Here is a 24849-nt window from a genome sequence, read left to right as displayed (position 1 = left end):
TTCATTTGACAGCTGTCTTAACGTGTGTGTATACTTGAATTATGTTTGTAGAATATTTAAATGCAAATAAAACCCATGAAAAAAACGTACACAGTCATTGTTACTTACTTGCTCGCCTTGAAGCCCAGCTGGCCCTTGATGACCTTTGGGGCCCTAAAAATAGAAACAGGAAACGTTTTAGGAGAGAATAGTGAAAGTAAAATATATTTAAGTTTGGACACACCATCTCATCCAGAGTTTTTTTGCTGTTTTTTTTTTTTTTTTTGTGTGTGTTTTGTTTTTAGTACTTTCTACATTTTATAAATATTTAGAAGACATCAAATATATGAAGTGAGATATATTGAATTATGTAGCAATGAAAAACTACTTAAAAAAAAAAAAAATCATAATCAAATTCTCTTGCTTTATTAAAAAAAATGTAGTGAGTTTTTTTCTTTGCTACATAATTCCATACATTGCTTCATATATTTGATGTTTTCTGTGTATTTAAAATGTAGAAAGTAGTAAAAATAAAAAATAAAATAATTTAAAAAACACTGAATGAGAGGTGTGTCCAAACTTTTGACTGCTAGTGTAGATATTTTTTGATAAAACAGTCATTTTTATACAGCGCGTTCCCACCTTCAAGCCATTCACAACTACACCAGTGTACGCAGACACTGGGGTAGCAAAACAGGTTAAGTGTCTTGCCCAAGGACACAACGATAGCATTTTAAAACAAGATCTGGGCCTGTCATGTCTTCACTTTGGAAATCACCAGCAGATGACAGCTCCAAACAGCAGGTCAGAGGCAGGTCAGTGTCTCTTCTGCAGATTCAATACTCCCATTCACTTTGTCCTGTGTTTCCCAAGTCGTGACACATGAACCTCACAGGTAATAAAAGCCTCACTTGGGGGTGACCAGCACAGGCCCCAAGCCACTCATTTCCTCTGAAAATACTTATAGGGCAACAGTTAATGCTGCAGCGGTGTAAGTATTAGGTTTAGCTACTGCAAACACTGGGGAGGCCTCCTGGGAAGCGAGGTGAAGGCCAGTGACGAGGAGACTGGAGCTGAGAGAGACAACTGAGACTCAGACAGCAGAGTGACTCCCCCCAAGGCCACGAGCTCACGTATGTGTATGAACTAAAACCTCAACAACACCTCTTCTCCCTGGCATTTAAGTCTACCTAGGCAGGACATTTTGCTGTTTTTGTGGTTTTTTTGTTCTTTGCCCATGTGTCGTTTTTGTTTGTAGTTGTTTATGTGAAGCAATTGGTGCAAGTTAAGTTGTATTTTAAATGATCTAGTTAAATAAAGCTGAGCCTAAGACACAACACCACAAGCTCAAGTATATGTATATGAACTAAAACCTCAACAACACACCTCTTCTCTCTGGCATTTAATGTGTCGTGTTTTATGTACCGTATTTTCCGGAGTATAAGTTGCACCGGAGTATAAGTCACGTCAGCCAAAAAAATACATAATAATGAAGAAAAAAACATATATTTCACATATAAATTGCATCTGAGTATAAGTCGCACCCTCAGCCAAACTATGAGAAAAAGTGTACCTTAGTCCGGAAAATACGGTATACTTGTTTGTTGTTATGTGAAGCAATTTGGCCAGCTTAAGTTGTATTTTAAATGTGCTTTATACATAAAACTGAAACTGAGCCACAATGCCACAAGCTCCAGTATGTGCATGAACTAATACCTCATAACAACCCATCAGTTCTCCCTGGCATTTAATTCTAGCCAGGCAGAATATCTTCACGTTTTTTTGGTTTTATTGTTCTATTTTTGTTTGTTGTATTTTAAATGTGCAGACTCCTCTTATCCTGTGCAGATGCCACAAACTAAAACAATGAACTGATTTAATCCCCAGCTCTGCACACATTGGTCTCATATTAAAACATCTTCATCTTAAAGGAGTTCTTGATTGGCATGTGCTGACCTGCGGTGTCATGGGATACATTTCACCGATCACTTCCACTCAAAGTCCCTTTCTTCTTCATGGGACCTTTGACACTGCCCTCAAAAGAGTCTGAGCGAAAACTAGGACCATTATTATTTCAAACCTGGCAAGAAAATACAACAGTATCTTCAAGTCAAACTATGAGCTCAAGTTGCTCAAACATGACTGGAGAAGCTGAACGACGGAAGAGTGATCTGTTTGGTACGACCCATAGACTGTATAAAAAAAGTGGACTAAGTGAGTGCGACGTCACCCACAGCGTTTGGCTCCAGTAAAATGAAGCTAATGGAGGCTAGCATTTATAGCGGGGAATTTGGAGCCATGTGAAATGAAATCAAAGTAATAATATAATACTTACAGGTAACCCAGGAAATCCATCTGGACCAGGAAGCCCCGAAGCCCCTTTGTCTCCCTGTATCAAAAACATTTAAACAATAAGTCACAGATTCAGACTGAAACTCACACATGTGCAGTGTAATTAAAGTTGAATCATGATTTTTCCCATACTGAAGAAATGCACTGGAAAACCCCAATAGAAGGTTTATGATGAAGCTTTACCTTTTCTCCTGGTGCAGCTTGGCCTGGTGACAGTCCCGGATCGCCCTTTGAACCCTTATGAGAAAAAAAAACACTGAGTAAAGCCCAACTTATACAACCAGTCAAGAGTTTGGACACTCACATATATGGAGAGAGGTACACGGAATGATGTAGTGAAGAATAAAAAAGTTAAATGGCTCAACAATTTTTTTTATTTTTTATTTTATATTCAAATCCACAGAGTGTCCTCCCTTTGCTTTGTGGAGCTCAAACCCTTGTCTTTCTCTCAATGAGCTTCATGATAAAGTCCCTCAAATGGTTTTCACTTCACAGCTGAGTCTCATCAAGGTCAAAAAGTCACATAAGTGCAAAGGGTTCAAAGGGTTCAAAGCAAAGGGTAAAGGACATTTTTACATTTTAATCTAAAACAATTCAAAAGTTTAAGTTAAAAGTTACAGGCAGGAGCTACTTAGACGTGTAGAGACTGTGCAAACTTCACTGCAGGACCAGTGTCAAATACAACGTTGAAAAAAAACAAAACATAATTAAAAGCCTTTATTACCACATGGAAAGTTAAAATGACACCAACTCATATCAGCCCTTCGGTTTTCATCAGGGCAAACTCGAGATGGCCGTCCCACATCTAAAGTCATGGGTGTAGGTCACGTGGTCACAGTGGGCTGGCACACAGTCGCCTGGTGCAAGTTCTGAGTTATTCTAAGTAAATTTTTTGTTAGATAGATTCCATACATAGTTTTGATGCTTCAGTGAGAATCTACAATAAATGTGTATGCAAACATTTGCCTGGTCATGTATCAGCAGTACTTTTGTCTGTTGCACTGGATCAGTTGGTATTATGCAGTAATACTTCACACAGTAACATGCTGAAGTGTAGTATCTTAATGTTGCGTCTTAAAGCCACAGGAGGAGGTCACTCACCTTGGGTCCAGGCAGTCCTGGAGGTCCTGGTTTCCCATGAGGACCAGTGGGACCCTGCCACAGGAGCACAGGAGTTAAACAAGTGAAGTGCAACAGTCCAATTAAATACAATAGATTTGACAACACTGGCAACATTTGTACTGATGTGTTTGAAGTGACAGTTTTATGTTTCAGTCTTGAAGTGTTGATTTCACTGAAGCATTTAAATACATAAAAAACAAATCTATGAATGAGTGGAACCGTGCAGTATTATCTCCAACACAATATCAAGTTGAACACACCAAAGCTCTTCACTTTCATCGGATTTTTTTTTCTTTTTCTATTGTTATCTTCAAAAACGTACTCTTATTTTTGACAAATAAGGCCTCCACGAGTGCGTTGTGAGACAGATGGAGGTATTAGCTGGATACATAGACTGTATAAAAAGTGGACTAAGTGAGTATGACGTCACCCACAGCGTTTGGCTCCAGTCGAATGAAGCTCATCGAGGCTAGAGCAGTTATAGCATCAAATTTGGAGCCGAGTTTGGAATTCCGACCACGAGTATCATAGCAACCAGAGAGCCAATCAAGAGCGAGGCCCTTCCCTTAGCAACGCTGTCAATAAAACCTGTTGCTAACGCTAGCGGAAGCAACCTCAGGGAAAGAAGCCCACTAATTTGTCTGTTATTAATGTTCATATCTTGATTTACAGACACAATGGTGAAACAAAAACCCCAGGATCATGTAGAGCGGGTTAATATGAACATTTTAAGACCAAAATAATGAGTCTGACAGCAGCAGGTACAGAGAGAGGGGACACGGAGTTGATGGAGCCGGAAGTGCGCCCATGATCACTTCTTATTTGGAACGTGGCAGCTAGCAGGTTAGCTACGTCCATTTATATAAACAGTCTACTGGCAGCTCTGGATTTTAAAAATTATCAGCGTCAGCCATATAAAAACAGTATGGGTCTGTTTCCAATAAGCTTTTAAAGTGTGAAAATAACAAGTCCAAAATATAATATGACTTTTCACAGACCCATCTCCTCAGTTGCCAGCTGATTTCAAAACTTCTAACGCTGCTTTTTGGGGATGGGTCCTTACACCTGTAGCGTGGAGTACATTTCACAAAGTATGGAATTTAAACAGTTATTTATAAGGGGAAGAAGTCCCGGTGGTCTGGAATGCTTACATTTCAGTTTTGTAACATAAGCTCCAGCATCCTCATTGTGAACGGGACCCACACTGCTACAACAGAAGAAGTTTTTTCCCAGGAATCTCATAATTTAAAGGTTACTGCTGCGTTATACAACAGGCCAAACCTTTATTGGGTTTATTTTACGCAACATTTTAACTCTATGCGTATGACCCGGAGTCTAACTTTTTGAAATCATTGCAAGTAAACAAGAATGTAAAACTCATTTCTGATACTTGAGACTTGAGGTTTGATACTTGAGACCATTATAATAAAACACAAACAGACAATAGTTCTGTTATAAATCAAAACCATCTCTAAAACTATTCAGGAAAGGTTGTGTAAATCTCGTTTCTGTACTAGTTTTAGTATCAGTTAGTATTGTTGCCTTGACGACCAAATCCTAGTAAGTACGGACAAAGGGGGACAATAAACAGTAAAATTGTTTATCATGATAAAAAAGGTCAACCATAATTCATGGGACTTTTTATGTAATTGTGAGAATCTGGCCGTTATATTTCCATTGTGTGCAGAAAAAGGCTACTTAACCATAATGATCATAGTTGTTTTCACTGATGACAAAGTACAATTATATAAAAGTAGTTTAAATATGAAACTTATTTATAACTCAAAATTATAATTATTCATATCCAGGACATTTTTAAACTACCAGCAGGTTTAATCGTTATCGTGACATCATCGTCAATTGCAATGATAATCGTCACACCAAATTTCAATATGGTCCCTATGGCCTAGTGCAGAGTTGTGGGCGGGGCTAAGGGTAGATGGAAACTGATTTTCTTTTAGCAATTCAAAAACAAAGAATTACAGAACTACTGAAGTTTGCATGAATCAACGTTGATGTGTTAAAAAAAAATTATAACATTTAGCTATAAGTTCAAGGAAGCAGATCTGTTTCCATTCAACTTATACTTCAACGATTACAGCTCTAGGTTTTTACATAGTAGGTTTATTTGAGTTTTATCTGTTCATTTTTCAGCACTTCTAAAGCAGGGCATTACAGAATTACTGAAGTTTGAATGAATCAACATACTTCTCTGAGAAAACCATTGGTGTGGGAAAAACCTATTATAACATAGCTATAGGTTCAAGGAAGCAGATCTGTTTCCATTCAACTTATATTTCAACGATTACAGCTTTATTTTTTTATATAGTAAGTTTATTTTAGTCTCATCTGTTGATTCATGCGCACCACCATAGCATTACATCACTGGGTCATCCAAAAACACACATATGATCAGGTTTGAAAGCGCTAGCTGTGATCACTTACCCGAGGACCTCTTTTCCCTGCAGGACCAGGTAAACCCGGGGGACCTTCAGGACCCTGGATTAGTGAGATAATAGGATATTGCAGAGAGAAGGGAGCATTGTGGAGGAAGTGTGTAGAGGGGAAGGGAAAAAACATAAAGTATGTTAATGGCAAGCAATAACATGCACAAGACTGTCCAGGCTCCCGCAATGATGAGTATGTGCCATTTTATGTAAGATCTACGAGAGGAGCCAAGTGTTTCCAATTTCACCCTCAGATGGAGCCACAGACTGAGCACATGGTCCCAGTCAAACTCTACGGCATGATTATCTTCAAAGTTAAACGGGATTAGTTTAAGATTTATATGAGAACATCAATGAACACAAACCAATACATCACCTCTCACGGTTTCTATGCAGTAAGTATAAATGAGTCAAAAAGGCACAGGATAAAACAGACGAGATGCTGTTTACTACTTGTTATCGTGAGTTCACAAACTTTTGGACGGAGAATGCAGATCCAAAAAAGCTGAAAAAACAAGCCAGCGCATGGATCAGAATTTCTAACAAGCATAAATAAATCAAATAGCTTGCAGAACTGTGTTGTATCTGTGTTTGTGGCATTAGCAGGTGATGTTTGGTGGTCTGGGAAAGCCCACTGATGGAAATGTCACTGCCATCAATCAAAATGGGGAAAACAGAAGAAGAAATTGTTGTGTGTTCCTGTAGCCTCCCACACAGACACATGGAAACTGTGAGCACATCAGCGCCTTCAGCTCGGAGCAGGGTCCGTACGACACAAAGACTCCAGAGCAAACGCACGCCTCAGCAAACATCAGGCACATTATTATGTCACTAATGAGTAAAAAGGCTGGAGCTGTTAAAAATGATCTTGTTTTATAAATATATTTCCTAATTGCATTGCATTGCATTACAGTTTCCTGGGCATATTCTTGACTGCAGTATCACTACCACATGTATAATCACACCTGCTCCTGTTTTTAATGTTTTAAATGGACCTGTGCAGTTATGTGTTATGTTTTTGTTTGTATTTTTCTGTATTTTAACAGGACGCTCATGAAAAAGAGTCTGAAGAGTCTGGTGCTCTCATTGGGCGCTCCCTGCAGAAATAAATACAAAAATAAACCAGTATGAGCACTTGGGGCTCAGTCGACCAGAAAACTGAAGTGTAACAGGAGAAAGGCTGCAAAATGATTATTTGTTTGGATCACAAAAAGCCCATGTGAGATTTTTTTCTAAATTTGACACAGATGAAGCTAAAATGATGGCACTTGAGGACATCCTGAAGGCCAAATTGTTTGTTTTCCCCGTATCTGGGTGGGTGTCCGGGTAGGTGTCCGGGTGGGTGTCTAGGTGGGTGTCCGGGTGGGTGTCCGGGTGGGTGTCTGGGTGGGTGTGTGGGTGAGTGTCCTCTGGGTGAGTGTCCTCTGGGTGTCCTCTGGGTGCCCTAAATTCCCCCCATCAACCCAAACATGCACAAAAGGTCAAATCCTCCAGCTAAAGTAGTCCTAATCAGATAAGTCCCCCTGCTCTTGACAACTCAGCGGTACTGAAGAATGGGTCAAATGCAAGTTTAACCTAGAGACACTGAAGCATGAGTCAAATGCTGGTTTTACCCACAGACACTGAAGCATAGGTCCAATGAAAATTTAACCCAGAGACAATGAAGGATGAGATAGACAAGTCGAATGTTGGTTTTACCCAGAAACAAATGCATGGGTCAAATGCAGGTTTAACCCAAAGACACTGGTAGATGGGTCAAATGCAGGTTTAACCCAAGACAGTTAAGGATGGGTCAAATGCAGGTTTAACCCAAAGACACTGGTATATGGGTCAAATGGAGGTTTAACCCAAGACAGTTAAGGATGGGTCAAATGCAGGTTTAACCCAAAGACACTGGTGAATGGGTCGAACGCAGGTATAACACAGAAACACTGAGGGATGAGTCAAATGCAGGTTTAACCCAGAGACACTAAAGGATGGGTCGAATGCAGGTTTAACCCAAAGACAGTAAAGAATGGGTGGAATGCAGGTTTAACCCAGAGACACCAAAGGATGTGTCAAATACAGGTTTAACCCAGGGATACTGAAGGATGGATCAAATGCAAGTTTCATCCAGAGACATTGAAGGATGAGTCAAATGCAGGTTTAACCCAGACACACTGATGGATGGGTCAAATGCAGAGGAAAGATTTCTCTACAGAGACAGTAAAGAGCACCTTAACTTTATCTTCATAATCAATTCACAAGTTCTGACTTATTTCTTCACTTGTTTCAGCCCTAAAATTAAGTGATGATGTAACTCTGTCCACATAAATAAAGTGTAAACTGCACAGTGTGTCTGAGTACAAGACTGTGACACTGCTGTTATTTTACAAACTGAACGACGCTCTCGAAAATGAGACGATGCAACATTATTCCTCTCAATAAACAAACGTAAAATATTGAGTGAAAAAACGAGTCTCTCAGTCCATGCAGACCCCAACACACTGGGACCCGTCTGAGTCATGGAAAAACACGCAGTACAAATGTAAGCGAGCAGTTGTCAGCTGTGCTCTGGTCCCACAGGTTACATCATAACATCAGACGGACACACTCTGGGCTTTTTCAACAGGGACTTATTATCTATTCTTGCCATTTGAAAAAGCCAGAAATGTTATTTTTGCAACCTGTATGTACTTGAAAACTGTACAGCACTCGCATATGTCATCACCTTTAGAGTTACCCCACGCCCTCTTATTCCTTTAGATCCTGAGTATATGTGCGGCAGCCAAGTTAAAGGAGCACTCCAGAACTCTCTACTGAGGTCATAGCATTCAATTACGAGAAATTATACTTGATTAAAGATAGGATATTACGCAAAATCAACTTTTTGGAGCTTTCTACCATGTTATACTCATCAAAAACATGTCTGGAGAGATTTTAAATGTCATCCATGCATGTTTGACTAATTCAGTGATCTCTCCTGAGTCCTATTCGAGGCTAAAGCCCAAAAGCCTACGTCAACAATGCTTCCGAACGGTAACTGTGATTGTGCTCTGAAGGGGGAGTGAGTGAGCACAGAGAGCAAAAGTTAAGGAGGGACTTATGAAACTAATAAAACATGTAAATATGTTGTTAGGGGAGAATATAGCATTTTCAAAACAACAAAACGTAACATGGTGATGTAAATATGTTATGTGAAAGCAGTCAATACCTCATAGAAGTAAAATACCTCCTCTTTAATACCCCAAAGAAGTAAAATACCTCCTCTTTAATACCCCAAAGAAGTAAAATACCTCCTCTTTAATACCCCAAAGAAGTAAAATACCTCCTCTTTAATACCCCATAGAAGTAAAATACCTCCTCTTTAATACCTCAAAGAAGTAAAATACCTCCTCTTTAATACCCCATAGACGTAAAATACCTCCTCTTTAATACCCCATAGAAATAAAATACCTCCTCTTTAATGAACTGTTAAATGACTTACCGGTGGACCCGGCTCCCCCTTGGCGCCATAAAAGCCATCGTCATAATCGTACAGGAAGTCCCCCTCCTCGTAGCCGTAGTCGTACCCGCCCATTTCAGTGCCGTCGTAGCTGCCGTCCGGGTAATGCTCAGAGTCCACGTGGTTCTGTCGATACAGGGTTGTGCCGTTGGCTTTGGGATGCAAGAGATGCGTCTGTGACTGTCGCGTTTTCTGAGGGTCGGTGGTAGAATTATTCCTGAGTGTATCCTTCGGTTTCAGTTTGTCCTGGTCGATTATTTCAAACGTAGCTGGTGTTGTTTGTGCACCAAAGTTTCGCTGTTTCTCTGTGGTGTTTTCGGTTCTGTTCTCTGTTGGATCAGAACTTGCTGGAGACTTGGTTCTTTTAGTGAATGTCCTTGTTGTAGTGACAGCCATGGTGCCTTGAGTTGAGTACCTTAAACTCGATGTTGCTAACGTTACACCATGGGTTCGTGAAGGATGTGTTTGTAAGGAAAGATCAGGAGGTACCAATGTTGAGCTGTGAATGTCGCCGCCTGCAGTACCAGCTCCTGATGAAGCTGGGTTGTTCGAAGCTGCTGTTACTCCATTAGTGGCAGTGTGAGGGGAGGAGTCATGACCCACTGTATCCAAACCAGAACGAGGTGAGTCTGATCGGTAGGTATCGGCCAGCCGACACTGTTTTTTAAGGTAGTTGCAGTAGTGCGCCGCTGCTTGGGCCGATGGGTACAAGTCTAGCTGGCAGATGCGCCCGTGAAATGGTACTGCTTTGGGGTTCATTCTACCCAAAGTGAAAACAGACCCCGAGCCCCCGAGTGTCTGAGTCCTGCCGAGGGTCTGCTCCTGCCGCTGTACCGTCCCACAGTCTGCGTAGAAGGACACTGACTGAGAGCGCACCCCAATGGCAAAGGAGTGGTGGCGCCCATCCTGCCAGTTATAGCTGAAGTAAATGGGGGCTTTCTCAGTGTACACCACCACTCGATGAGGCAGAAGTTGAATGCCAAAACGCAGTCTGTCCCTGTCATCTCGGATACTAAAAAGAAAGGCATTGTTCGCTCTCCAGGAGCTTAGACTAACTACAAAAGAAAACTCCTCTTTAATCTCAGGCGGAAACAAAGTGCCTGCAGCAGCCTCATAAAACGAGTCTGAGTGGAGTAAAACGCCGTAGTCTGAGACGGGTGTAGCTGGAGGGGCAGTGGTGAATCTGACTGCAGATCCTCGTCCCTCGTTGAGATAATCCGAGCTGCTCTGGCCTGTGAGCCCAAGTCGATGGAGCACATCTACACCTGAAGGACATAAAACAACTGATTAACCAACAGATAAGTCCAATTCAGTCCAGTACAGTTATCCCCAGATCCATCCAAATAACCAGATCTTACTCATACGTTTTTGCAGAGTATGCCAACATAAATGATACTGATCCCATTCCTGTGGTCTTTGTATTTGAGGTCTTTATACAAGCCTAACTTGTTGATCCGAAGAGGCAGCTGTGGCCCAGATGACTGTTGTGGATGAGTAGTACCACTGAACTGAAAGCGCCGCCATGTTGAACCAATCAGCTGAGACTCCGGCAGCTCCTCTTCAGAGAATCCTGTCATTCCTTCTTATGCCTACAGGTAGTTTTTTTTTTTTTCCTCAGGATTTATGTAAGGTCTACTGACAGTGAAGCTATGCAGAAAGGCAAAGGAGTTTAAAGGAAAGAACACACTATAGACTATGTGCTGATGTTCACAAGCTGATCACAACAACTACTGCAGGAACGCTATATAAAACCTATATAAAACTGTATATTTGATCATTAAAATATAGTAACAACATCTACTAGTTTAAAAATACAGTGTTTAACTTTCTGGAGGTGGCCTGTCGCTTGCATTCCATAGCAATAGAATGTTAAACCCTTACTTCGGAACATTATCCATGGAGATAGATATGTTTTATGCCATACGTTGAATATTACAGCCAAAGGGGGAGGTCAAGTGAGAGTAAGGTTTATGGAGTTGCAAGCCTGCTCATGGTATGGATGCATGTTGTCAGCGTAATAAACACAAACAAAATGAAAAAACTTGCTTTTTTTTGTATTTTTTGGCTGGAAAAGGTTTTTATTCTACACTCTCTCTGTTTTAATGTTAATTTTTAAGATGATTATTTATGTTTTGATTTGCTGTATTGTGATTTTCATGTCTGTCTTATTCTGTAAAGCATTTCGAATTACATTGTGTACCAATAGTGCTATACAAATACACTTTGTCTTGCCCAAAAGTTACATACTGTGACTTTAAGTGACTTGAGGCAAAAACAGCAAATAAAAGTATGAATTAACGCGGCATCTATAGCACAACTGAATAACAAACAGAACAACGGGCTACTATTTTTGAAGGTTTGACACGTGACATATTTTCCGTATTGGATCAAGCATCAAAGTTTGATTCTAACATTCTTCATACAACTGATCACGAGCCGTCACTGCCCGAGGAAACATCACCTGTATTCCAATTAGCCTGTCTGATCTGTGAAGGCAGGCCACTTCTGTGCAGAGCCGTGCTTCATTCAAACAGGGGTAAGTCTATGTGCATGGGAATCTTTGGAGGACTCTTTGGAGACATCTTTCACTACAACCACAGCTAATAATCATAGTATTGATGACATGTGTTTATCTGACCACACCTGTAAAAATCCAGAGCGCGGACGTAATGCTGGCCGTAACACTCAGGAACACCCGCACAGCTCTTATCTTGTTTTTTTTATTTTTTTTTATCATTATTATTGTGATATTGGGATAATACAAACAATAAAAGACATTAGACATTTTGATTTGAGGGAAAAGGGAGTGCATACATCAGGTTTTAACGATTTGACGAGACAATAAGAATGACATCTGTTCTTCTTATATGGGAGTGTGTGTGTGTGTGTGGGGGGGGGGGTAGATAAGTAATAAAACAGAAAAAGCAAATTAAGGAAATAAGATGGAAAGACGGTTTAGTCCTGATGTAAACTTGGATTGGTCCTCGTTTAGTCCTGGTTTAGTCTTGGTTTAGTCCTGGTTTTGTTCTGGTTTAGTCCTGGTTTAGTCCTGGTTTAGTCGCGGTTTTGTCGCGGTTTTGTCCCAGTTTTGTCCTGCTTTAGTCCTGGTTTAGGCCCACTTTAGTCCTGATGTGTGTGTGTATGGGTGATTAAGTATTAAAACAGAAAAAGAAAACTAAGGAAATAAGACAGAAAGGGCAGAACATAAAAAGAAAGAGAAAAGATAAGTCATTTAGTGAGGTTCCAATTTTATTTATTTTTTATTTTTATTTTTTTATCTTAGTGTTATCTCATTATCTCTTCCTGTCATTTAAATCGCGTTTCATCAGAGTCTATAACCCCGTTTCTAGCTGCATGTTGGTTCTCTGGTTCTTTCTGTGTCCTGGCCCTAAGTCTCTACATCCCTAAATAGAAAATAAAAGGTGAAGACATTATTTTGGCTTCTTTTGCTCACATTCTAAAGCTCGTAGGACAAGTGCTGACTTGTCAGTGGGGAGGTTAAAAAGGAGCCATGAAATAGTGCCTGTTCACAGCTGCTTTCATGTGAGACAATGCTCCAGCTAATTCTTAAAAACAACACACATATAGAGTCCGAACGTAGATATGTTTCAGCAGGTCAGATAGAAAAGATTGTGTAGTAAATCTTTATTTAGACACTAGAATGTAAATTTCAACATTAAATGACAGTACTTTGTTTTCTGTTCCCATGTGTCTTATATGTGTGTAATCCCTCAGTGTTCAGTAGGTTCATAGTGGTCCATAGTCTATGTGTCTTATACTTGTTCATTTCTGTCTTGTGAATGGGACTTTTTAATATCAATACCTGCTCAAATCAGGATCTAGTTTTAGTATCAATTAGTATCAGATTTTCGATACTTTTGACAGCCATATTGTGTTGTGCTGTTACTTACATTGTGCAACGTGTTCTTGTTGTCCAGAGAGTACTGCTGAGCATACTGACAGGAGCAGGAGAAGGTTCCACCTGCAGAGAAACACAGACATGAGGAAGAACAAGGGTTACATATATGAAGAATGAATGAGAAGAAATCGCGTAGTTGTGGAATACTTCATAGAGTAAGACAAATACACTGAAATTCATATACTGTGCTGTGCTATACTGAAGAGGAAAATAAAAATCCTACAAATATAATAAAAATATAATAAACAAAGTCTCTACAACAACAATGTTTCTGCTTTTACAACTCTTAAATTTGACCCGTGAATTAGAAATCCACAGATGATCAGTGATCTAACATTCAAAAGGCTCACTGCCATCCAGGCCACATCACATTCAGGTCACATTATCACATTCAGGTCACATTATCACATTCAGGTCACATTATCACATTCAGGTCACATTATCACATTCAGGTCACATTATCACATTCAGGTCACATTATCACATTCAGGTCACATTATGTCATGTCCTGATAGACATTTTGAAAATACAGAAAAGGCTTGTGTCTTTGGGTCTTTGGGTTAGGCTTTTTACTCCAAATGATGATGATGAAATGTGACTTTATGAACAGCTGTCACTGATGTGTTAAAGAGGAGCTGAGCAGACCAGAGTCTGTGTGTTTATTCACTACAGTGATTACAGATATTAACCATTAAACCACTTTATATTTAGACTTTTATAGTAGAATATAGTTCATGCTAAGAGCTTAAACACGCATTAGCTTGCTCACACAAACACACACACAGACAGCGAGTGTGTGTGTTAGCTTGCTCACACGCTCATGTTTCCACTGAGCTTCACAGTTTTTTAATCATAATCTTTTGCAGCATAAACATAACAAATATTTTCCGATAAATAGGCGATTGTGTAAATTCAGAACTGTGAGACATGTCCTTTCTTGTCCTTTGACCCTAACTGACCCCACCTCTAGGTGGCACTGCCTACCCGACAGCTGCAGCAGGCAGGGCATCATGCACAGTGCCACGACAAAATATGTGTTTTTAATCAAACAATAGGAACAATAAATAAGTCAGCTGAGACTCTGGTGTTTATGTTCAGCATCTGTGAAAGTTTTCCACGTCAAGAAACAGAAAACAACTTTAATTTCTTCTTTTTTTAATCATAAAATGACTTGTGTTTATAGTGGAAGAATGTGCTCACATACAGTTCATTTAATGTCCACTGGCCTGTGACATCACACGCATGAAGTAAACCTGTAAAGTAAACATCAGTCTGTATGTGTTTATATGTAAATAAAAGAACTTATGCCAAAGTTTTGACCAAGAAAAAATAAGTATTATGTGCCATTTTACAATGAACTGTACATAAAATAATAAATCCTGTCTTAATAATCTACATATAACAAAACACATGAGATGCTCTTCAGTAATAATCATGAAACATGAGCTGAAACTGTAGAAACACAACATAGTAAACCACTGACACTGTGTGAGACTATGTGAGAATAAAGGCAGAGGATCTGTAACAACAGCCTCACCTCTGTGGTCTTACCGCGCTCACATAGGACCACCGAGCCCTGTGGTCCTACCACACTCAAATAAGGCCAAAAGGCCTGTGGTCCTACCGCACTCAAATAAGACCACCGAGACCTGTGGTCCTACCGCGCTTCCATAAGACCACCGAGCCCTGTGGTCTTACCGTGCTCAGATAGGACCACTGAGCCCTGTGGTCTTACCGTGCTCACATAGGACCACCGAGCCCTGTGGTCCTACTGACTCACATAAGACCACCGAGCCCTGTGGTCCTACTGACTCACATAAGACCACCGAGCCCTGTGGTCTTACCACGCTCACATAGACCACCGAGCCCTCTGTTTTCACCTATGGTCCTACTGCACTCGCATAAGACCAAAGAGCCCTGTGATAAATCGCCTAAAATAATAAATCCTGTTTTAATAATCTACATATAACAAAACACATGAGATGCTCTTCAGTAATAATCATGAAAAATGAGCTGAAACTGTAGAAACACAATGTGGCAAACCACTGACACTGTGTGAGAATAAAGGCAGAGGATCTGTAACAACAGCCTCACCTCTGTGGTCTTACTGCGCTCACATAGGACCACCGAGCCCTGTGGTCCTACCGCGCTCACATAGGACCACCGAGCCCTGTGGTCCTACTGCGCTCAAATAAGACCACCGAGCCCTGTGGTCCTACCGCGCTCAAATAAGACCACCGAGCCCTGTGGTCCTACCGCGCTCAAATAAGACCACCGAGCCCTGTGGTCCTACCGTGCTTACATAAGACCACCGAGCCCTGTGGTCTTACCGCACTCACATAGGACCATCGAGCCCTCTGGTCTTACCGAGCTCACATAAGACCACCGAGCCCTGTGGTCCTACTGCACTCACATAAGACCACCGAGCCCTGTGGTCCTACCGTGCTTACATAAGACCACCGAGCCCTGTGGTCCTACCAAACTCACATAGACCACCGAGCCCTCTATTTTCACCTATGGTCCTACTGCACTCGCATAAGACCAAAGAGCCCTGTGATGAATCGCCTAAAATAATAAATCCTGTCTTAATAATCTACATATAAAAAAACACATGAGATGCTCTTCAGTAATAATCATGAAACATGAGCTGAAACTGTAGAAACACAATGTGGCAAACCACTGACACTGTGTGAGACTATGTGAGAATAAAGGCAGAGGATCTGTAACAACAGCCTCACCTCTGTGGTCTTACTGCGCTCACATAGGACCACCGAGCCCTGTGGTCTTACCGCGCTCACATAGGACCACCGAGCCCTGTGGTCCTACTGCACTCACATAAGACCACCGAGCCCTGTCGTCCTACCGAACTCACATAAGACCGCCGAGCCCTCTGTTATCATTTGCGGTCCTATTGTGCTCACATAAGACCACCGAGCCCTGTGGCTCTACCACGCTCACATAAGACAACTGAGCCCGGTGGTCCTACCGTGCTCACATAAGACCACCGAGCCCTGTGGTCCTACCACGCTCACATAAGACGACTGAGCCCGGTGGTCCTACTGCGCTCACATAAGACCGCCTGGGCCGCTCTATCGTTCATACCCTGCAGTCTCCAGATGTTATGTGTTATTTTGTCAGGACAAACTGTGGCAAAGGTGCTGCTTTTCAAAGAGCTGAAGATCAGTGTCCCTGTCTCAGATATGATTAAAGACACAGACTGACCTGGGTTTTGTTTTCACCCACACTGGGGGAACTATGCCACACACAGCTATGGCAGAAAAATGAGCTTTATATGAGAATACATTTCAAAAGCAATTTCAATACTAAAGAAAAGGCTTGACACTTCACGACTGAAAGGTTTTTATTCAGCACTCTTCTCTTTTAATGCTCATTTTATGATCATATTGTGTTGTATTGTGATTTTAATGTCCTTCTTATTCTGTAAAGCACTTTGAATTACTTTGTTTACGATTTGTGTTGTACAAATAAACTTGCCCTTGCCTTAATGTTGACACCACAATTATTTAAAAAGTTGTTTAGACAATAGAACGTTTTTTTGGGGTTTTTTTTTTTTACACAAAATAATAGATTTAAGGGGCTTTAGATGTTAAGTCCGTTATATGGCGTCGTCTTAGTTGACCCAATCTGTCGTTATTTGATTAAGTTTATAAAGATTTAAATGAACAACAGGAGGAGAAGAAGATGGAGAGACACTGGTTTAATCCACTGTTTCCTAGTATGTCTCACGCACACAGTAGTTTTTGCTTCTAATAACTGTGAGAGCATCTGCCATATTGTTTTTATATTAGATTTATTATCGATTAGATTTGGGTTATTGGTTATTTTGACGACAGTACTTGCTCACTCCCTGTTTTCTCAAAGACACTGTAGTAAGTGAAGCCATTGCGTTAGCTGGTTCTGCTTAAATGTTGGCGGACGTTAAAAAGTACTGGAACAAATGGGGAAAAACACTTGTGCCTTTAGATGCGAGCAGGGGCCATCTGATGCTGGTTCAATTTTGTGCTGCTGTGTCAGACATGTTGTCTTTGTGGCTATTTCAGGATTCTCTAAGTCTCTGTGTCGCCAAACAGCTCCAGATCAGAGCGTTGGCGCTTTGGCCTATGGTGCAAAGGTCTGGACATCCCCTGACCACCCACTGATTGACCTGTCACTATAATTACTGCTGTATATCGACTTCAGTGTATGAAACCTGGGGTCAATATTTCTTGTATGTGCTTTTTTATTCTTCTACTGGGACATTTTTGGTTATTTTTGGCTTTATGATCGGATTTAAGCCATTAAAGTTTGAATAAATAACTTTTATGACTCATTACAGATCCAACTAACGACTAAAGTGTTTCATTCTGCTGTTTATTTATTGCAGCTCATGATTTTTAACAATATTACAAATTTAGAATAGTTTCTGTGGTTTAAATCTGCTCTTGGGTTTTGTGTCAGTGGCGTAAATGAGTTTCAATATTATTGTTTATCAAGTATATTTACTTCAGCGATATATCCATCTTTAAAATATGTTATCGAGACAATGTTTATATTTTCTGCCATATTGTTAAATGAGTATTCACAGCGCTAGTTTCATAGGCTTTATATAACTCAAATTTTGACAGAGGTGGGTAGTACTTAGTTAGATTTACTCTTTTTTTTTCATAAAATTTACCTTATTGTACTTGGGTAATAGATTTGACAATGTAACAGGAATCTTACTCGAGTAAAAGTTTAGTTACGCTTCACTTCTTGGTTACTCTTCCCACTGTAAGTAAGTGACAAAACACTAGGGTTGGGACAATAAACAATAACATTGTTTATTGTGATAAAATGGGGTTAACAATAATTGTTCGTGGGGCATTTTATATAATAGTAATAATAAAGATAATCTGCATTATATCACCAAAATGTGCAAGAAAAAAAATGCATCCACGGGGTGTCAACGGGGGGACAAAGAGGTCTGTTGTCCTGGGGTTTATGGGCCCAGAATTGGACTCTCTTCCTATTAATTTGCATTAGAAGGGGGCTTTTTGGCCCAGGCCCCCAAATATCAGTTGACAGCCCTGCTCATCCAGAATATTCTCCATAGATCGTAGTTGTTTTCACTGATAACAAAGTACAAGACTATAACAGTTCTATAAACATGGAACTTATTCATAAGATTAAAATTAGTCATATCCTTAACATTATCATGATACAATCGTTAATCGCAATTATTTTGGCCATAATAATCGTGACACTAAATTTTCAGTATCGTCCCATGTCTATAAAATACACGTCTTTCTTGCTCCACTCTTTCAGATATGATTATGTTTTTCTCATTTCTGTGGTCTACCTTTTGACTATTTTAAATGTTTAATGTTTTGCCCCTTAAACTTTATTATAAACCAGACATTAGGTCCAGACAATTTTTCTTGTGTAGTACTTTTCCCAAAATACTTTTTACTCTTACTTCAGTAATTTCTTGGACCACTACTTTGCACTTCTACCTGAGTAATATTATGTTTTAGTTATTTTTTGGTTACTCTTCCCACCGTGGGTAAGAAGTGACAAAAGACATTTACGTTTCTTGCACTTCTCTTTCACTTCTACTTGAGCAATATTATATTCTGAAGTAGCAGTACTCTTACTTGAATAAAAGTTTTAGTTACTCTTTACTTTTTGGTTACTCTTCCCATCTGTATCTGTACTTTACTCTTCCCACTGTGGGCAAGAAGTGACAAAAGACATTTATGTTTCTTGCACCGCTTTTTCACTTCTACTAGAGTAATATTATATTCTGAGGTAATCTTACTCTTTTACTCGAGTACACTTTTCACTAGTCTGCCCTCTTCTGCTTTTTGACAGCACTTTGACATGATTCTCCGTCTCAGTTAATGGAAACTGAAGAGTGAAGGCAGGACAAAGCTCTCCAAACAGGGCTGTGTTGACTAAGGGAAATACCAGTATGTTTGGAGTGGGTGTCATGTCAGTACTATAAATAAATACAACTTAAAGCTATCTCCTGCCATGAATCACTCCAGCCTCGTTACAATGAGCCTGGACCCTTAACAATGCTGCATTCAGCCGTGAGGGAGGGTCTGAGGCCGAGGAGGGAAAAAAGTGGCAAATTCACTTAAATTCTCTTTATGAAGGAAAAGAGGAAGTCCAGCCTGTCAATCTGCCTGTGTGTAACTCCAGATTCACTCACTACTGTTGAATCAGCCACTGTTTATCCTACAAGCTCCATCGATATGAAAGTGACCTCACAAAAATGACTGTGTGTAAGCCCAGCTCTGAGTTTACACATTTAAGCAGGAAGGAAACAAAGTACAAGTCGTAAAGTAATGTACTTAAAGGCAAATTTTGAGGCATCTGTACTTTACTTCAGTACATTGTACAGTGGATACTTTTTACTTTTACTTCACTGCATTTGAGAGCAGTATCTGTACTTTCTACTCCTCTACATTTTTGAACAGGACTGAAAAGTAAAAAGTACTTTTGATATGATTTGAGGGGTTATTTTTACCCTGTTTGTGGAAACTATCTGACTGAAGTTTAAGAGTTCAAGCTGCTGCTTTGAGCAAAAATAAATAAATACACAACATTTATAAGAAAAAGTAAGAAATGGTTTAAAATTGTTTCTGTGACCAAAACATTTACACTTTAACAAATTAGCAACACTAGCAATACTTTTTACCCTTAAAGTACATTTTTAAATAGGTACTTAAATACTTTTATTTCTGTAGATTTTTTTATGCAATACTTCTACTTTTACTCGAGTAACTTTTCACCCCTCTATCTGTACTTTTACCTAAGTAACAAAACTGAGTACTTCATCCGCCACCGAATTTAAATTAGCAAGCAGTAAAGTTCCACTAAGTAACTTTTCTAGTGAGGGGTCTGCCACTTTCTCGTCTCCAAGGAGATGTTATTTCTTCGCCGAGAAAGTTCCCCAGTATGGCATTAAACAGGAGGCACTACCATGCCAAGTTACAGGTCTGATCTTTGTAGAGGCGAGACCCAAACACAGGAAGAACACATGCTTTTCAAGGCTTTTCAATGGAATAAAAGCTAGATAGATTAGTTTAATGTCCTACTATGGAACATTTCATGCAACACAATAATTCTTCCTTGCAGAAAAGAAGGTGACAATCCCCCACCAGTAAAGTTACATAGTTCGCCTTTAAGTCAACTTGGCAAACAGCTGTTGCTATGCTAATGCTATCATGAGTATGTAAAGTGTTTATGTGAATGAACAGTAATATGAACATACAGACGGAGCGAATTTATCCTAAATATGTCATTACTTTTCATGTTAAAAACGAGGTATTCAGCAAAATCCACTTTTTGGAGCTTGTTCCCTCATCAAAACTATACCTCAAGTGGTTTTAGATCCATCCATCCATGCATGTTTGAGTAATTTAGTGATCTCTCCCAGGCCCTATCCAAACCCTCTTTATGATTCACTGTATTTGTCCAAGGCTCCGCCCACAGGCCTACATCACCCATGCTCCCACACAACAATTCTCCATCAATATACAAAAACATGACACAAAACTGTACACTACAACTTCACAAACCTGATGCAATGTGCAGTAGTTTCATTAACGCTGATTGAAATGTGAGAGCGATGTGAAGGGGTTGGGGCTTTTGAAAGTAACCCTAAAATAAACCTTATAAAACATGTTCATATGTTGTTTTGGGCAAATTTAGCATTTTCAAAACAATGAAAGGAAACATGGTGATTTAAATATGTTATGTGTTACAGTTATTACCCCATAAAAGTAAAATACTCCCTCCTCAATACACATAGAAGTCAAATATCCCCTCTTTAATACCCCATAGGAGTAAAATACCGCCTCTTTAATACCCCATAGAGGTAGAATACCTGCTTTAATACCCCATAGAAGTAAAATAGCCCCCTTTTAATACCCTACAGAAGTAAAATACGCCCTCTTTAAATTCTAAGCTATCCTAAATATGCCATTATTTTTCTTGTTAATTATTGTAGTCAGTTTTTTACAGTGAGTGTATGAATAATTGCCCCTCTATAAGTCTCTCTAGCAACTATATGCCTCCATTAAGCACAGGCCAAACGCAGTGGAATTCAAAACGCCGGCTCCGTCCATCCAGCCGTTTTACCTAAAGACCAATAAAGGTAAAAAAAAAAATAAACAAAAAAAAACATCCCTTATGGAAGCTACAACAGGAGGTAGAGCCCAAACGCAGTGCTGCTCTGTTCCTGCTTGCTTAGCTTCTCCATCTCTATCAAAACATTCTTGGACATGAACAAGTCATCAATTCACAGCCAATTTTTGTTCCCCCTGGTCATGTTTCAGCTTCGGCACCTGTATCCGGATCATAACGATATCAGGATGGAAGCCGTAAAGAAGCTTGTGTTATTTTCATCCAAGTCACTATCAGCCAAAAATCACCAAGGTGAGTTTGGGATTTCAAAGGATCTCCATAAGAATCCTTGAATAAAACATTTGGGTTCTTACAGCAGCTTTAAATGCGTTATTTTCTTTGACAAAGGCCCAAGTGTGGGGCATGTTTGAGCTCTCACTCAAATTGGTGCCTAGAGTCAAGAGGTCAGCGCAGAACAGAGTAAAGATTGACTCAGCTCACAAAGCAGCAGCAGACAAAGGGATGTGAGTAAACTTCCAAGCTCTTTATTAGTTTGGCCTTTTTCCTGCGTTGGATCTGCAGACGTGAGCAGCAGTGACAGACACAGTCCTAACGTCTGAGCTGAGGGGGCATTAGTTTTAAAGGGTAATTACAGGTGAGGGGCTTGCAGAAGAAGAGGAGGCATTTTTCAAGCGATTTGAAGATTGTGGTTTAAAACTGATAAATGAGATTATCTAAGGACATTATCTGAAACCTTGAGGTTTTCAAAAGTACTGTGTTTGCACTGTGTTTGTTTTGCACAGTGTCAGTGGATCATGACAGGTATATTATAGTACTGAGCTTTACCTTTCCAACAGAGAGGTTTTCTTCTTTTGTAACAGTTGTTAAGTGGACAACTGATCACACAACATCACACATACAATATAAACAATATGACACAGAAAAACATCCGCATCCTACAGTGAATCCATTTCCATTTATGTTTGGGAGTCTCCTCTAAGCCGCCTCTGTTTGTCCGAGCTTTGGGCTTGACACAATCAGCTACTTACTTGTGGTTATATTGTCTTTTAGTGTCTGTGCTCATGTTCCTTGCAGTGACAGTGAAACCCCAGAGTTGTCCCATGCACACAGTATGTGTTTGAGCCTATGAGGAGCAGCACTGGCCCAACACTGGGTGATTGTCTGGGGCTCAGGGGCCAGTTAACCACTGATGCATACACATATACACACAGACTCCGAGAATCCAAGGAGGGCTGTTCTCAAGCTCTTACGGCTCATGCGGCTCATTTTCACTTCCACACTCAAAAAAATGTGAACGTCTCAGGATTTCAGGTCTGCTTTGTTTTCCACCGAACAAACACTATCAGCAGAGAACAACCAAGTGCATTGTGGGAGCGTGAAGTTTAGATCATGTGTGTATATAATAGACTACAGCAGCTTGGACACAGCTCTGAAGGCACAACACAAATGTCCTGTGTGGAGAAGTAGCTCAGCTGTATTTAACAGGCCTGAAGCCGGCACACTGAGCTCCAGCAATGCACACTTCCATGAGGAATGTTTGGCTTTAAGTGCTAAAGAGGTTCTGCTTCATTAAGACCAAGCAATTAGAGAGCTTATATGACATCCTCAAATCTCTCTCCAGCCGACTAACGAGCTGCTCTGATATGAAGCCAGCAAACATGACATTATTACAAACATGCTGATTCGGCACTGCTTCCAAGTTATGACCCATTTCTGCTCCATTCCAGCCTTATCACAGTTATGAGTTTGATAAATAAAGCAGACTGGTGGACACATGGTACACACATTACTCAACAGGATTCCAGAGACGTTCAAAGCCAAATGTGAACTGTTTTTCATTGTCAGCTGCATTTATCAAGAGCAGAACAAAACAGCCCATCAGCCCAAAGTGTCTGTGGTTTACAAATCCAGAAACATGCAGCCAGATCCCATGGAATGCACAATTACCATGGGATGTGTAGTTCATGCAGTTCAGATGAATGGCTATTACAGGATCTCTTACAAACACCGACAAAGCCACACAATAAGAGCCCGATCTGACCGGATAAGCGCAAAATCTTTCCATCTAAAAGAAGTACTTAAACACTGCAAGATGTAATGGAGAACACGGGGTGAATTAGAGTCAAGTGGCGCCGCTTTAAGGGAAAACTCCCCAACAGAAACACTATGCTTTGCCATGTTGAATGACCATCAGCCATGAGAACTATTTAAGTAGGAAACGAGCATAGATACTTCCACATCTGCATGCCATTTCAACAATTGCTCACTTACGTCGCTGCCGCGGAAACGTGTCCACTCCTTGTCCGTTGAGCTCCTAAATGCATTTGTATGCATTTGTCCAGGCAGCAGAGATCTGGGTGAAAACAGAATCACACGTATAGAGGCACCTGAACATGGGACAGGGCTTTGGAACGGGCCAAAGGACGCGCAAAGTGGCCGTTGTCAAAAATCCCTCATCGCATTGTAAAGTCCGAGGTGGGGATGGCTCTCCAAGCTCTCAGGTCCCGTGCGCTCTGATGCTCGCTCTTATAATGCTGTTTCTGAGACTGTTGCAGCCCTGAGTCTCTGCAGAAGACTCAGCGCGACGGCTCTCCAACGCCAATAGCTCCAGAGCGCACGTCTCTACCTCCAGGCGGTGGTTCCTGCTATGCGCCTTGACTTGCACTGATGCGAGGGGATCCGCATTCACCCCAACACAACTCCTACAGCTGCTGGTGTTGGATTTCACCGGTTTCTGACTCGTGACATCACAGATACGGCCTTGGCTTGTCATCGATGCCCCACTACTGTGTCTGCACTACTGTACGAGCCGTGCGCACTGCTGTATTTACTGTAAACTCAGCCGGAGCAGGGGTCACGGGCTAAATTTAAAAGCAGCCTATAAAAGCACAAAAGACCTTATTGAGGCCAGGCCAGTGCTCAAATATAAGTTTGCAGTTTATAAAGAGCCATGTGAGGCGCCTCAAAGCTCGATTAATCTCGTTACATAACCTGCAGACATAAATTCACCCAATCCAACTGCAACTGATTACAGACTACAGCAGAGTCTTAGAGAAAATCCTGCTATAGGGCTAATCTAAAGACAAAAGAGGAAGTTATGATCATGACCATAGCTCAACACCAGGTGGCACTATACATAGATGAGGTTACAGAGGGCATTTATCTTCTGTGGTTTATTAACTGCTAACACATGACATATTTAGATCATCATATTAGCCTGTTTTGTTTTGAAAATGCAAAATTCAATGCCAAAAACAACCTTTGGACATGTTTCACTTTCATTTTGGATGCTCCAGGTAAAAAGTTGCTCCCCCTTCACAGTGCTGTCACATGACAATCACATTAATGAAACTACTGCACATCACACCATGTTTGTGAAGTTGTAGTGTACAGTTTTGTATCATGCTTTTGTA

At 40.5% G+C, this 24849-nt stretch overlaps 1 protein-coding gene across 1 annotated transcript in view; it reads right to left on the bottom strand.

Annotated features, from left to right (window-relative positions):
* Positions 1-24165, bottom strand: part of LOC117370224 (collagen alpha-1(XXIV) chain) — a 52256-nt gene extending 28091 nt beyond the window's left edge. Inside the window, exons 1-8 of the mRNA XM_033965616.2 lie at positions 23708-24165; positions 13296-13366; positions 9367-10649; positions 5899-5952; positions 3433-3486; positions 2515-2568; positions 2315-2368; positions 109-153 (exon numbers count right to left, since the gene is read on the bottom strand). Coding sequence (XP_033821507.1) covers positions 109-153; positions 2315-2368; positions 2515-2568; positions 3433-3486; positions 5899-5952; positions 9367-10649; positions 13296-13366; positions 23708-23760 — 1668 coding nt within the window. The 5' untranslated portion in view covers positions 23761-24165. The remainder of the gene's footprint in view (positions 1-108; positions 154-2314; positions 2369-2514; positions 2569-3432; positions 3487-5898; positions 5953-9366; positions 10650-13295; positions 13367-23707) is intronic.
* Between the last annotated feature and the right edge of the window lie 684 nt (positions 24166-24849).

The sequence above is a fragment of the Periophthalmus magnuspinnatus genome, chromosome 4, assembly GCF_009829125.3.
Source record: "Periophthalmus magnuspinnatus isolate fPerMag1 chromosome 4, fPerMag1.2.pri, whole genome shotgun sequence".
Lineage (NCBI taxonomy): Eukaryota > Metazoa > Chordata > Actinopteri > Gobiiformes > Gobiidae > Periophthalmus > Periophthalmus magnuspinnatus.
The sequence above is the reverse complement of the archived record's forward strand: the minus strand, read 5'-3'. Positions and strand labels throughout refer to the sequence as shown.